Genomic DNA, 15,595 nt, shown 5'->3' on the forward strand with positions numbered 1-15,595 from the left:
GTTAATTTTATTGATCCGGCAGAAAGTTTTCTCGGTGAGGAAGTGACAGAAGAGAATTTGACCCGTACCGCTATATTCTTTTACAGAAGCAGTTTTACAGAATAACGGAACGTCTGACTAAGAAACCCACACTAACGTTTTTCAGTCTCCAGTTGAAAAACTATAGCTATAGTATAAGTGCAAGACCGACTCGTGACACGATACTGATAATCAATGGCCTCTAATTGGTAATCTGACGCAGGAGAAATTGAAATATCCTTATATGCTTAGTATTTAGTATTTGTCGGCTATAACTTGTAGACCCGGTGGTAATTGACCTTTCATCAAGATCTTTGAGCTATTCCTTTACTTAAGTCTAGAGCAATACTGATCTACTTGTCCGTCAGATTAAAAGATATCTGTGAGTGGTAGAGCACCTCTGTCTTTCAACCATTTAATCTATTGATGTCCTGTTCCCAACCATCCCTTGAAAACAGGAAAGACCTGCGGTCCTTTCAATGTTACACGGTTGGTAACAAACTTATGTTTTGTTAAGTCGAGCACGCTTTCCTTAACTTAATTGCTGTTTCTAGGATGAGGAAAAGCTTGAGTTATGTGTTTGGTTTTACATCTGCTTGGACTTGTAAAACTGAGCACTTAGAACGGCGATAAGTTCCATTGGTGAGATCACGTAATCACTTAGTACGTCGAAGAGTTAGAAGCATAATATTTCGCAACAAATATGTTGATGATCATCAACTGGAATAACGCGTGTCACCTGCTCAGATTTGTCCATGGAAAGGCATCTCATTTCCCAACAGTATCACTAAAATAGGTGATAGAGCCCTCCGTTTAAACAGTTTCCATGCTGAAACTCTTGATTAACATTGTTTCCTTTAATTGACACAAACCGCAGAGAGTCACTTAAACCTAGGCATTTCTCTGCCGTTAATCCTCAATTCAGCAATAACATACTGGCACACTTGTTTAACGACTTTCGTAAACCCATAGTTACATTGCTTTTCGTTCTCATACTTGTTTTTAAAAGAAATAAACCTAATATTACAAAGAAAAAATACATTGCTAAGGACGTCAGCAAATATCATGCGCTTTGAACGGTACGTGCGAGCTGTATTATCCATGCTAAGAACACTTGTACTCTTTCATACTAAGCTTTGGTTAGATAGCCAGGTTTTGCCACAGCACGTTGGTAGTAGGTCACGATATTTCAACGGTTATGCTTAGTCATGTTCAGTTTGTTACAAAGTAGCAGTCTTTCAATGAAAAAATCAGGAAGAATAAAGTAAATAAATCGAAAATATATAAATTAAAAGAGGCCACCGATAAAACAGGCAAATATGAATCCGAGCGTTATAAATCACAATTTTGGACAAATTGGGAAAACTCTACAAAAAGTTTGGACCCTTTTTCTTTAGCTTTGACATCCGTTCCTTTTGATATCGGATCGGTCAAACAAATTGTAACTAGGGCAAGTGCCTATAAATTAAAAATACGGTCATAGCCATATTAACCTGCAACTGATTATGATGGTAACATGGAGAAACAAAACAATAAACGCAACATTTTGATCTCATGTCGTGAATACGAACTTTTGGCGGGGGGAGGGGTCCAACAGGCGCGAATGACCCTAGGGCTGTTTCAACAAGTAACCCTTGTCTCCCTAAATGTTGTCAGGAAGGGCACAAAACTGGATAACTTTGTCTCAGTTTTAAAATTCCTCTATTTCCCATCTCGTTCAGCGTCAATATATCTCACACTCGTGAACATTTTTATGTCCTTACCCGAGAAATAGTGTTTATCGATATATTTTTAATGAGTCGTAGAACCTCGTGCAAGCGACTCTCTTCCAGGCTTTTTTAGGGGAGCTCGTATTTCCTCCATCCCCTCATTGATGACGGGCAAGTGTACACGTGCAACCGGGTATTAACGAAACGGGGTATATTCTTTGCGTTGAGAAGACTGGGTGGGAATTATTTTACCAATTTCGTCCCCAGGGCTTCGTAAAAATTGGCGGATGATTGGAGAGGTAGCGTGCGTGACTTCTGGACGGCTGTTCTGAAAAAAATATGATTTGGAAACTAAGGCGTCACTCCTAAGGATTCTACTGAAAAAAATTGAGGGCGTTACATGCGCTAGAAGACCTAGAACCACCTTTTAAAAATTTCTATTCATTTGTCTGTAAGAAAGTCTCGCCAAAAATTACAGACAAATATGTGGAAAATCTAAAGCAAGCCTCTGGAGGAATTTAATCACAGGTACGCCACCAAACTGTTTTAGTACAATCCTTTGTTTTTTAGCTTTAGTTAACAATTTATATTTTTTTCAGAACAGCCGTTTCACGGAAATTATTCGACATTAGATTCTCATACAAACACTGTAATTTCTCACACGTTTACCTACTCGTCAAGATGGCGTCGAAAACCGCCTGACAAGGTCTATAAAGAAGGCAGCTAAAAAGCTGATGGTGACCAACATTATTTGATGTGAAACTACTAACATTATTTGTATTCACTTACATCATTTGACCCCACAGATAAATACAGATAAATACAGTAAAAGTATCAGAGAGACAAACAAACTCGCAATTAAATATATGTTGGTTTTTTTTTCAGTAATCGCGGCTTGAGTGATTTGAAAGGTATAACACAGGTGCCAACTCAAAGAAGGGATTGATTTCAGTCTCGAATTTCACACGAAGATTAGTCGAAAACCCTCATCGGACTACCGAGGCTTATCTATTAATTTTTTTAGTAGTTTTCCAGCACTTTTTCCTAGTATTTTGTTTCTACTGTTGTTGCTTTATTTTCTAAATTTTCAGATGCTGCCCGGTAAATTGTGTTGTCAGTTCGTGGTCTAGTTGGGGATCTTGCAACGCGCGTTGCGAAAGTAATGGTCAACAAACGCGCAGCCGCCGGGTAACAACTGCAGCTTCTTGCAGAGGTACTCCCTGTCCAACACTGAAACAAACAAAGTCTTGCCGAGGGCCTTGTTGTCGAAGAGATTGTCAGGTACAGTTAGTTCGCAGGTGATAAATTAATTCATTTGAGCTCATTCTAAGTCATCCAATGTTATTTTTAAGCTTTCGAAAGTAATTCAGCACAAATTTAACATCCACTGTCCAAAAACCTCGTCAAGGAAGTCGAAATCCGCAACGCGCGCACAGCTTAGACTCGTCCCCGTTAGAAGAAAATAAGAGCTATCGAAAAAATTTCATCAACGTTTTTCTTCGATCGAACTGTTATTAATGTTGTTTCTGCAGCAGCTCTATTTCACGTTGGCATATCATTATGTGCATTGGTAGATGTACAGTGCAAAACCAGCAATTCGCAATACACTGGAACCTCTATTCATTGGACACCATCGGGACCGAGGCAAGTGTCCCTTGAATAGAGGCGCCCCCTGAATAGAGGTTGGGCTAAGGTTTTATTAATGATTAACCAACAAAGACAACCTAAGAAAAGTTGTCATTTTGATAAAAACCCATCAGTGCGAGATTTTATGTTGAATTCTCCCAAGTGCACTATATCGATTTAACCTTCGGACATACAAGGGGGGAGGGGGAGGCGGTGGTTGCCAGCCCCCCTAAGATTTTTCTGATCTTTTTTCCTAGACGACAAAACATCAGCACCTGATATTTTTTGTAGCTATATGTTTATCCTTCGCAGGCATTCTGAGACAAGTTTAGTGATAGTCAGTTACTATGGTTACGAGATATGACATCATAAATAGCAGGCGGTCAAGCTATTTTGAGTTAAAATGCAAGTTTTTGCAACTTCTTTCAGGAATAAAAGTAAATTTTGTGGATAATATGATGCAAAGTAATTATTTATGTTATTTTACATGTTAAACGCAAAAAATTATTAATTCTCACTGTTTTTACCTGATTTCTAATTCTTAAAAAAAATCCAAGATGGCGCCTAAGATGGCGACCATGTTTGGTGACAGACCTCCAGCAGCGCCACCGCCCATAAAATATACCTCATCTTGTAGAGAAGATCAAAGGCTTTCCACTGAAGGCAAAATCATTTCAAAATACTCCAACATATCAAAAATTCAACGGGGGTTCCATCAACCCCCCCCCCCCCCCCCCCCCCCTTGTACCACGGTAAGGGTATGACTCTACGTGTGCGTCCGAGGTTTAAGCGAGATAGTTCCATTTGTGAAAGTTTCGATAATTGTGATCAGCGTACACTTTAAGATATCAACCCTCTTTGTGGTCAGTTACTCTTTTAGTGCCAGCTAAGGTGTCCCGTGACGGGAGGTTACACCCGCGTTTCAGGACCCAGAAATAGTGTCCCTTTCCCTCAATAGAGGTGTTCCTTTAGTACAGGTGTCCCAAAGGAGTGGTTTATGTTTCTTTCTTTTTTTTCATTCAGGTTAGCAGTTGGTCAGCTTGGGGGTCATGTTCTGCACCTCCAGGCAGATGCAGCACGAACAGTGGTACAAGAAAAAGAACAAGAAGGGTGACTTTATCTCCCAGCTGTGGAGGATCATCGTGCCCTGCATTAACCCACACATCTCAATGTACACCTGTTCCAATCCCTTGCAAGGTTATTCTTCTTATTTTTTTCCTGTTTCTTCACATTTGCTGCTTGTTGAGATATGTCCAAAAATGCACGCACTAGCATCTAATTTGAATAATTACCACATTCTGGATATCCCCAGCCCTCTGGCGATATTTTGTCGTTTTCGCCAAAATCGCCACTCTCAAAGAGGCCACTTTTGGCATCCAAATTGATTCGCCAGCCCTCTGGCGATTTTACGCCATTTTGCCAGTCTGGACATAAGTGTGCTTGTTTGTCAAAGTGTTTTTTGTACATTTGTCATAGTTTTTGACATGAATCATTATATTAATCATTATGAGGGAGCTTTAGCAACGACAAACTGTTTAAATGAATTCGCGTTTTTACGGTAAACCAAAAAGTTTACCATGCACTTTTAAAATTGTTACTGTGCTTTTTAAACTAGTTTCTTAATTTTTAGCGTTCTCTTTGTCGTCTCCGCCGTCTTTGCTAAAGCGCCCTAATGTCGACATCATAACGAGAACCTGCATATTGCCACTGTCATCATTAACGTCCACAGTATCAATAGTCTATATAGTCACTAAGATCAGCCAAAAAAAGTCAGTGCAATCGAGCACATTGAGATGTAATTCTATCTCAGCGTTGGGTTGCTATGAATTTTGTCAGTTGCTTGCTTTCTCAATGTATAAAATTTTCAAATTCATAAATTGACGTCGTCAGCAACTTAAAGAGAAATATTCCGAAAGTGAATTTTAACTGGCTAAGTCAAAGCCTGCGCGATTTTCCCCTCACGTAAGTATCCGACCGTATATTCTTCATTATGTTTTATGTGGTTTTTAATTCGTTATTTAGATGAATGCGTGGAGCTCATGGAGTGCGTGTTCTCCAAACAATGGCAAATGCGGAGCTGGTACTCAGTATCAGACACGTACAGTAGCTACCCAGCCATATTGCAGTCCCGCGTGTCCCGCCAAGCGACAGACACGCTCGTGCACGCACAGTTGCTGCCCGAGGGACTGTGCTGTGTCGTCTTGGGGTTCGTGGAGTGCGTGCTCTAACACATGTGGAATAGGTGGGTCATACGAGGTCTTTTTTATACTGATATCTCATGATGAAGACCTCTATTTAGACATTACCGTCGCCTGTGAATAGGCCCTTCCCTATGGGTTCAGGGGAGATAAATGGGACAGAAAGAAAACTGCTGAAAGGGAGCTCTTTCGCTACATCCCTTACCACTGAGTCTTTTAATTCACAGGCTAAAATTACAGCCATGACCTGTATGAAGTGGTTCCCCTCCGGGATGGCCAAAAGGCAGCTTGATTCAGGCTCAACCAACCAAACAAGTATCCGTGGAAATATAAAATTCTATCTTTTTCTAGCAATAAAGAGTATCACACACAAATCTGTTGATTGCGATGTAATTGTTACCTCTTGACCGGGTGACCGTTACGGGTGACGACAAGGACATAATAACCCGATGGGACTTAAGAAAATGTCTGGAAAAAAGTGTGAAGAGCATGTTTGTCGAGAACCAATAAATGAGCCTTTGTTTACATTCTATTTATATATATATATATATATATATATATATATATATATATATATATATCCATCACCTTGAATTTCAAAAAGTAAATAAAATAATGAAATATAATAATAAAAACCAAAAGAATAGATAAACGAAAGAATTAATAATAAATTTACAAAAATAATGAGAAACAACTCACTAGGGGTAAAACAAAACGTTGACAAAAATGCAAAATGAGTTACTGGTACAAAGATAAACTGTAAGTGCCGATTCAAACACATTCACGCTGGGCTGATCTAAAATCGAACAGGGTAAAGTGTCCCATTCATATAAGGTTATAGTAAAGAAACTGAATTTGTGCTGCTGTGACCACCAATGTTCATAGAACAATTTCGACGAAAAAAACTTTTTTACCACTGATAAAAATAGACTGAACATTGTAAGTGCAAATTTACCTTTGTTCGAAGGTACTAGGATAAAATCATGTTTTTGACTTTTCTATTTCAATTACTCCAGTTTTAGGAACTACCGGCATGACTGAACAGGAACAAGTTATTATAATTAATCAGTTCTTAATGTTTGTCAGGTACAAAGACAAGAACACGGGGCATTACTGTTCAACCATATTGTAAAGGAAGAGCTTGTCCAGCCTTGAAAAACACAACAAGGTGTTCGCAGTACAACAACCGCGATTGCGTCATGTCTTCGTGGTCATCCTGGTCAATTTGCAGCAATGGCTGCGGAAGCGGACAGTCCACCCGAACACGCCGAATAATATCGCCAGCGGTATGCCGCGGGAAGGCATGCGGAGCTAGAACCGAGAGCAGGCCGTGCACAGATTACCGTGAGAATAGAGATTGCGTGGTACGTTTTAAAATTGTTTTCACGAATTGAAATATTTTATACCAAGAACTTTGAACTCCGGTTGAAAAAATAGTCTTGACCACCACGCCAGTAAAGCCTTTCTTTAATTTCGCTTGCTCAATTTTAATCGTCGAAAAAGACCCTGCATTAACTTTGTAACTTTATTTGATTTACCACAAAATACAAATAACGATATGCATGAATCGACTAAGATCTTTGTTAAGCCTGCGCGGCATGTTGCTAAGATATAGTGTCGGATCCAGGGCTAAAAACCTACAGCGGGCTCGTTTATGATCATCGGTTTATAATAAACTGATGTTCGCACTCGATAAAAACAGTTTGAAGAGGAAAAACAAGATTGATTTGTCCAAAAATTTAATCTGCGGCGACTTCAAAGACTTGACGTGATTCAGGCAAAACCTCCCTTTCTCCTCCTCACTCAAGAAGACAAAAGAAGACTGCTTGCAGGCTGGGTCCGGTTGACATTTTCTAAACGTTCATTGAGATTTCAGATATCGGATGAGTTTATACCCAGTGAAACGAATACAGAACCACGTGGATCAGTCAATTAAATTCACTGCAGTTGTGCTCGTGTTCAACAAAGTTAAGAAAGTGGTTCACACAATTTCAACATTTCAAGAACAAAAGAAATGTCGAGAAGATATTATACACTTAATGTCAGATCCCGAGGGAAACAGTTAGTGTTGTTTTTCCAAGAGTCCTGACATTAAGTGTTTTGTTATATTTCTAGACTTTCACTTTAACGTACTTCAACAGCAACAAAAGAATACGCTTAAGAGGAACGCGAACTCGGTACTTATAAGAACACAAACTTAATTCTTAAAACCACTGAATGAAGATTTAAAAAGTACTTTCCTTATATTATCTGCATCTTTTTCCTCCACCAGCTGCTGTTTCTCTTCTGGGATAACTTTGAAAATCGTTGCTTTTTAGCTTGAGGCTTCATGTTTGTGTTGTTGTGAATGTTGTTGTGTTCATTCACGGAAAAGAAAACTGGCAGAGTTTTTCCCGCCTTCTGTCACGCCACTTTCCACCAAGGTCTGATCACGTGCTGTAATGTATCCCGAGCGGAGTACATTGCTTGATGTATCACGATCGGGATACATTTGATTTTAGTCAAGGTCACGTGACCAAGAATTAGCCAATGGCTGTCCCTGTTTAGTTGAGTGAAAGTCTAGGAATATAACAATAACATTTAAACTCTTCTCAGTACCTAACAACGCAATCCTGAGAGGACTTATTTAACCATCGGCTCTCAACGTTGTAATACTGATCATACAAGGTTCTGATAAAGAGGATGATTTTTTTCTTACACTTAAACTTGTCTTGTAATTTCTGCTTGGCAATATGTAAAGACCTGTAAACAAAAACTGTTTAGCGGTACATCCCGGTTATCCTACCTTTAGTATGCTATCCACAGTGGCTCTGCTAATTTTTAAATTTAGACAGCCTAAAGATGCAACGTTTAAGATATTTAGAGTAAGAATTTCAACATTTCAAGAACAGACAGGAATGAAAGGATAAATTGAAGAAAATTTTGTTTTTTTGTTTACTTTTAGGTTAATTCTTGGGGTTCATGGGGAGTTTGCAGCGAAAAATGCGCTGTTGGGACAAAACAGCGAACGCGGACAGTTAAGATTTCTAAAAGGTGCCGTGGAAGAGATTGCCCGACACTTAGGGTAAGAATTTATAGTCCTATGTTTGAGGTTACACACTGGGAAAAACTTTGAGGTTGCACCGGTGTAAACTTGTTTGATGATGCTGTTGTTGCTGCTGTTTTTTGCTTTTTTAAAAAAATTCGTCGACAACTTTCCTGAGCAAGAAAAGCATCGGCTCATAATTCCCTTTTTACACGTCGAGAAGTTTTATCTCGATATTTTTCCATCAAACTGTGGCTGCCAACTGACTTACTTTGGCGTTGTCGACATGAGTGAGTGCCCTCAGAGCATTGTTAATTGTAACTAAGATACACAGGAGACCACTTCTCTGGAACCAAGAAGCTCTGTTCAGGGCTTTTTTTCCCTCCATTTGAACGCAAAATCGTGAATCCGGGGTTTCGTCGTATTCAAATTCAAAAAAGAACAAATAGACAAACAAGAAGAAAGGGCCTGAAACAAAGTAGCATCACACGCTCTTCCGTATCCCTCCGTGTTGTTCAATCTTTATTTCATCCCAACGTAATTAACTAGTTACCGGAACACTTGTTTTTTCCTCGTTTCTGACATTGTTGTTGTATTCATGTATTTTTTTTTTCTGTGTTTAAGGAAACATCACGATGTGGAATTCTAAACAATGGATGCCAACATAAATGCACCAATGGCGTGTGCTCCTGTTATTCGGGCTACTATCTGGCCTCAAATAAGAAGAATTGTATCGCCAAGGATTGTAATATGCCAACGCCATCATATTGTGCACCAGGTCAGTAAACATAAAACAGAAATATTAATTAACGCAAACAGACAAACAAAAACAACCTTACAACGTAACAGCAACCTAAGAGTTACCTTATTCAGATCAATGAGGAGGGAATGTATCTATCATGGACCAAAAAAAGTTTTTGATGATTTCAGAACAAACAAATTAGTTTATCAATTTTAAAAGTGCAACTTAGTTAGAAGCCGTAAAAAGAAAACTCGTTTATTTAAAGCAAGGACCATTTGACCGTTTATTATGCAAAACATAGTGATTCTAACTTTTGATTTTGGGAATGATCCAACATACACATCTTAAGGCCGCAGCCAAAGTAGCACCTGTTTTTGTAGGTCTTATTTCTTTCATTAATATGCCCATAAATTCTATCTTCTCATTTGTTATACGGTACAGACCTAACGTGCGGACATTTTCAGGTACTTCACTTGGCAGCACGTGCAAGCATGCCAATGTCACGTGCCCGGGAGGTAAGACCACGTATCCTGTCACATGTTCCTTGGGATGTCCTCAATACTATTCCATAAAAGGAGCGTCCACAGTCACGTGTCAGACGTCAGGACAATGGACGTCTTATGCGTCTTCATACTGTCGACGGAATAATGATCCGCCATCACAGGTAACCTTTTGTACGAACTCTCGTTTCAAGTCAACTGCGAACAGCAATTAATTCGTTGCCAGGCATCTGAAGGTGTTATTATTTGCCTAAACACAGCAGATTACCAACTTAACTGTAAAAATTTATTGCTAAAAGTAAAAAGCAAGTTTGACATGGCTAATTATGATAATCATCATCATCACATCATCATCATCAATAATAACGCTGTTTCATCATGCGCGTTCCTCTTTTCCAGATTACCTTGTCTGGCTCAGCCAGTGTTCCAGAAAACCAACCACGTGGCAATAAAATTGGCACTTTCTCCACCGTGGATCCTAACACTAAAGATAAGCACACTTACAGCATCGTAAGCGGAGGAAGCGGGAAATTTGAGCTTCGAGGAACAGATCTGTTCACACTGACCACGTTTAATTATGAAACAGCTCCAAACAGGTGAGTGTGAACACAGTATATGGTCGTTGTGCCCTTATTCACTGTTCAGTTTTACCCTTTGTCGTTATTCCTTCTTGGGCTAAAAATTGTGTTACGCTGCAGATTTTGCTCGTATTAAGGAGAACAGTGTGAACGCTTGGCCATTGTGCCTTTGTTCGTTGCTGGATTTTACCCTTTGTGGTCATTCCTGTTGGGACTGACAAATTCTGTTGGTGCTACGCTGTAGATTCTCACTCGTAATAAGGAATACAGTGTGAACGCTTTGCCATTGTGCCTTTGTTCATTGCTCTATAGAACTGAGTTTTACCCTTTGTGGTTATTCCTCCTTGGACTGAAAGTCTCTGTTTGTGTTACGCTGTAGGTTTTCACTCATAATAAGAAGCTCAGACAACGGCAGTCCGCCAATGAGGTTGGATAAAACATTTACAATCTCGGTGACAGACGTGAATGAAAAGCCTACAGCGATCCAGGTAAGCAGAGTGTGGGTCGTAATTTATAACATAAATGACCTGTAAGTAAAATTATGAAATTTCCTTTGATCGGTTTGGCATGACAAGAGAAACACAATAATAACTCAAACAATAAAGTGCCGTGACGAGGTGTATTGTTTGGTTCTGTCGTTTCTTTTGTTTTTACCTAATCTGTGTTCCAGTGCCTGCCGAAGGTTTAAATTTAAGTATATATATGAAGTGTAGAGCATTCAAGTTAAAAGCTATTGTAAAGATCTGGTGTCGCACTCTCCTTGAGCCCCTTAGCATACGCATTGTTATTAACTGATAAGGTTGAGCGATTGGGCCTAGACGAGTTCGAACTCTTTAAGAGTGTACCATAAAGAGTCCAAATGTTTGAGATTTGTTTTAAACTCAGAGCCAGGGAGACGAATTGCCTTTGAATCCAGTAAAGTCGCTGAAAATTGAGGATTGGCGTAATTTCTCATCACTCTTCATTGTTGTTTGTCCTAGGCCTAATACGCGCTCAAGGACCTTAAAAATCGCCTCACCTCTCGCTTGTGTTTAAAGCTATCATAAATTCCGAGAGAAAACACATCTATGTATTTCACGGATAGCTGGTTAGCAGAGGATAATATGATCGGACTCACCAAACGGTACCATTGCTTTTGCATTGTTTTACACAAAACGCTGATTTACAGAGAGAGTAGTAAACATAGGCTATGTTAACCAATGCGTTAGTTGAGGCAACAAATAAATACTTCTTGGTTCATGCTCATCACTACTTCTCTGACCTACTTCTCTTGTAGTTATCAAGTAATACTGTTGATGAAAATAGTCACGTGGACACAGAAGTGGGCGCGCTAAGCACCGCTGACCCAGATAACGGGCAGTCATACAGCTACACGTTGCTAGATGGCGCTGGTGGAAGGTTTAAGATTCAAGGAAATCGTGTTAAGGTATAGCGGTATTTCTCAACTCAATCAAACCACACTAAAATAAACGTGACAGTACTTAAAGGATACGAGAAAGAATGGCCAAGTCATAGGTTTTTGCAAGCAAGTGATTGGCTCCTGAAAGATTCATATCTATAACAGTGTTTCATTTCCAGCGTCTCACTTTATGTCTCTTTATAAGAAATTACCCAGCAGACGTAGCCTACTAACGTTTATCCCATTTTCAATAATCATGAAAATTTCCCCTTTTTATTTAAGGTTGCCAAGTCAAACAGAAATTGCTTGTTAAATGGTGGTTCCCAGTGCTTTCTCAATTTCGAGAGCGTGTCTTCTTACTCTATAAGAGTACGCAGTGTTGACAGCGGTTCTCCCTCGCAATCTATTAACGTCTCATTTAACATCTTGTTGAATGACGTTAACGATCAACCACGTGGTCTGAAATTGTCCAATTACAAGGTGAAAGAAAACGCGCCAATAAACTTCAAGATCGGCAATCTATCCGCTAGCGACGAGGACAGAGGACAAAAGCTAAATTTCTCATTGGTTGATGACGATGCCGGTAGATTTGCTTTAGACAGCAAGGGGGTTCTTTACAAGGCAAAGTCAACAGACTATGAGACGAGCAAAGTGCACCACATCGTGGCTAAAGTCACCGATGACGGAAAGCCATCATTATCGGTAGGTACACAGGCATCCCAACATTATTGTGTACATAGAATTAGCCTCATGTAAAACCAACAGTACGTCTCTTTAGAAGAAACCAAGACTAAAGTATCGATCTCAAATTGTTTGTATTCGTCAGGGGCGGATCCAGGATTTTTTTTAGGAGGGGGTGCTCTCGTCTCTTGCTCTACTTCAACACCAATAAACCACATCGTTTTTTTTTTTGGCAGAATACCAGTTGTATTAGAAAACGGCAGGTCATCTTAGGGGGGGGGGGGTGCGCACCCCCTGCACCCTCCCCCTAGATCCGCCCCTGTTCGTTAACACGTGATAACTGGCAACTGAGTGCTTCAAGTAGAAATTGAAGAGTTGCAGGTATTAACCAAATAATTCTTACCTCCCATTCCCCCCTTTCGTATCCTTCCCACCCCAGTGCACCACGGAAACACACACGCACCCTGCTTTACAGTGCGGTTAAATGGAATAATATTGTAAAACAAGCCTTTCTTGCTATTTCGCAGATGACGAAGTTATTTTCTATCAGCGTGTTGGACGTCAACGAGGCCCCAGTCTCCATCGTCCTCTCCTCGAGTAACGTAAAGGAAAATTCGAAGCCTGGAACTCTTGTTGGAACTTTAATGGCTACAGACACTGATGCTGTGCAAAACCTAACCTTTAAACTAGATGATGACGCAGAAGGCAAATTTTCCTTGCAATCCAGCTCTTCTTGCCAGAGTATTAATCCCAATGGAACTCGCTGCACAACAGAATTACTTGTCAGCGGCAATATAAACTACGAAGATACCTCAAGCCTGGACGTAATCGTTCGCGTGACCGATTACAAAGGTCTTTTTCGCACAGAGATGTTTAACGTGACAGTAATTGATGTGAATGATCCCCCAACGAATGTCACGCTAGATGGAAGTGTATCTGCTTTAATTCCTGAGAACAGCAAAGGTGTTCAAGTGGACAGTCTTATAACAGAAGACGAGGATCAGGGTCAAAACTTTACTTACGTCTTAATTAACAACCCAGGGGGAAATTTTCAAGTAAAAGGGGACAAACTGTTTACTTCTATAGGGGCCAAACTTGATTATGAATCGTTTACGAGTCACCAAATCACAGTGAAATCGACTGATGACGGTAACCCACCTCTTTCTGTGCAGGTGTCATTAGTTATTAATCTCCAAGACGTAAACGAAAAGCCAACCAATATAACCTTGTCCAACCGAAGCGTTCAGGAAAATAAACCAACTGGAACGCTGATTGGTCAGTTGACAGTCAGCGACCCAGACAGACGGCAAAGTCACGTGTGCAGTTTGACCGATTCAGCCAATGGGAAGGTAGCGTTTAGTAAGAACCAACTGACCGTTGGAAGTGCAGGCGTCAGTTATGAAGATGCAAGTTCTTTGAGCGTTAAAGTCCTGTGTCGTGATCCCGGTGGCCTTGCTGTGGAGGATACGTTTGTGATTCTTGTTCAAGACGTCAACGAGGCCCCGACGAGTATTTCACTATCAAACGACAAGGTTCAAGAAAACCAGAAAGGAGGTACCGTAGTCGCACAGATCACAGTCACGGATCCAGATAACGAGAAAAACCGGGTTCAATCGTTTACGCTCTCAATCTCTTCTTCCGACCCAAATCTACCATTTCAGATCCAAAATAACAGCCTTGTTACCAAACGCCCACTTGATTATGAGAACAGCGCTCAGTGGCTTGTGAGAGTGACTGCAAAGGATGACGGGATACCTTCGCTCTCTAGAACTCAGGCATTTACGATCCAAGTCATTGACGTAAATGATTCTCCACATGGAATGGTGGTAGGATATTTTCTCGGTACATTTGTTTTTTATTCAAACAAGTTATGAACCTCTTGACAGGCCAATCTCCATTAAGGGCCACAGGCTGTTACCCCGAGGGTGGCCGCTTAATCGAGCTTAAACTGTATTAGCAAATAGAAAGAAAAATTTTGTATTCATTCTCAGGAATAATTTCCTGTGGAGCAGGGTCTCATTAACAATATTTCTTCGGGCCCCGGTTTTATGGAGAAAGGTGGTCTTGGGATAGAAAGTCACCCTCCCAGCCGAGTCAACATTGGCGATCGTTATGAGAAAAAACTTGACCCCTTTGCCCGAGCTGAGAGCGAGACAACAGCGATCGCGCATGCTCTGATTGTCTCGCCTTGACCAAGCTGAACCGGCTGGGCGAGCCAATGTGTTTATATGGAGAAAGAGGAGAGTGACCCTACCACCGAAAACAGGTAACCCTTTTTGGTGGGTCACCTTTCTAGCCGAGCCAATATTATGTTTCTGATGTCAACGGCTCGCCAAGTTTTGTGAGGAAATGCGGGAGAGGTGGTAGCCATTAAATTTTTCCAATCTTCCGCAAGCGGATACCTAGGCTTGGTCCAGAGGGGCTGCTTACGTGGGCGATAATTACTAACAGGGATCTTCTCTCTGTGTTGATTTAGCTTTCAAGTTCTGATGTAAATGAAAACAGCGATGAGAACACTTTGGTAGGCTCTTTAACCGCAGTAGATCAAGACACTTCACAGAATCATACTTTCCAACTGATAAACAGCGCTTCGGGGAGATTTAAAGTTGATGGAAATGAAATTAAGGTAAACGGCTTTCTCAAGGCTGAAAAATATTATGCTGTATTCCAATATGAGAAGCTGCTCCTTACATTAAACACAAGACAACCTATATAACTCAGCACGTACTTTTCTTTTAAAAAGATAAATTTAATTGGTTAACAGTACCCTTAAGTCGTATCGCTGGGTTGAAAGCAATCCCATCTCATGACACGTCTTATTCATTTATCCATCCATTCATTCATCTGTCCGTTAGTTCGTCTGTTCGTTCGCTGGTTTGTTCGTTTGTCCATCCGTTTCAGCGACCCGTTTTTTTGCTGGTTTGTTCGTTTGTCCGTTTCTCAGACGGTTTGAAGTTGATCGCTTGCACGCATCCCCCTCAAGTTCTAAGTGAGCTAGCTCCTCGAGTCTGACTGTCAAGCTAAGGCACTATGAAGCACAATGAAGTCATCGCCAATCTAGTATTCTCACAACAATAAAGTAGAGTGTTGTGTTCAGAAGTGTTAGCCACTACACAAAC

The 15,595-nt window shown here is 40.5% G+C and overlaps 1 protein-coding gene across 1 annotated transcript in view; it reads left to right on the top strand.

The window, feature by feature from the left end:
- The window catches only part of LOC140937884 (protocadherin Fat 4-like), a 45,019-nt gene that overhangs the window by 3,687 nt on the left and 25,737 nt on the right, over positions 1-15,595 (top strand). The window contains 13 exon segments of the mRNA XM_073387456.1: positions 2,819-3,008; positions 4,377-4,550; positions 5,376-5,595; positions 6,638-6,915; positions 8,496-8,615; positions 9,201-9,354; positions 9,783-9,982; positions 10,218-10,414; positions 10,776-10,884; positions 11,673-11,822; positions 12,078-12,497; positions 13,004-14,302; positions 14,953-15,102. Of these exon segments, the coding sequence (XP_073243557.1) occupies positions 2,819-3,008; positions 4,377-4,550; positions 5,376-5,595; positions 6,638-6,915; positions 8,496-8,615; positions 9,201-9,354; positions 9,783-9,982; positions 10,218-10,414; positions 10,776-10,884; positions 11,673-11,822; positions 12,078-12,497; positions 13,004-14,302; positions 14,953-15,102 (3,661 nt within the window).

The sequence above is a fragment of the Porites lutea genome, chromosome 5 (assembly GCF_958299795.1).
Source record: "Porites lutea chromosome 5, jaPorLute2.1, whole genome shotgun sequence".
NCBI classification, from domain to species: Eukaryota; Metazoa; Cnidaria; class Anthozoa; order Scleractinia; family Poritidae; genus Porites; species Porites lutea.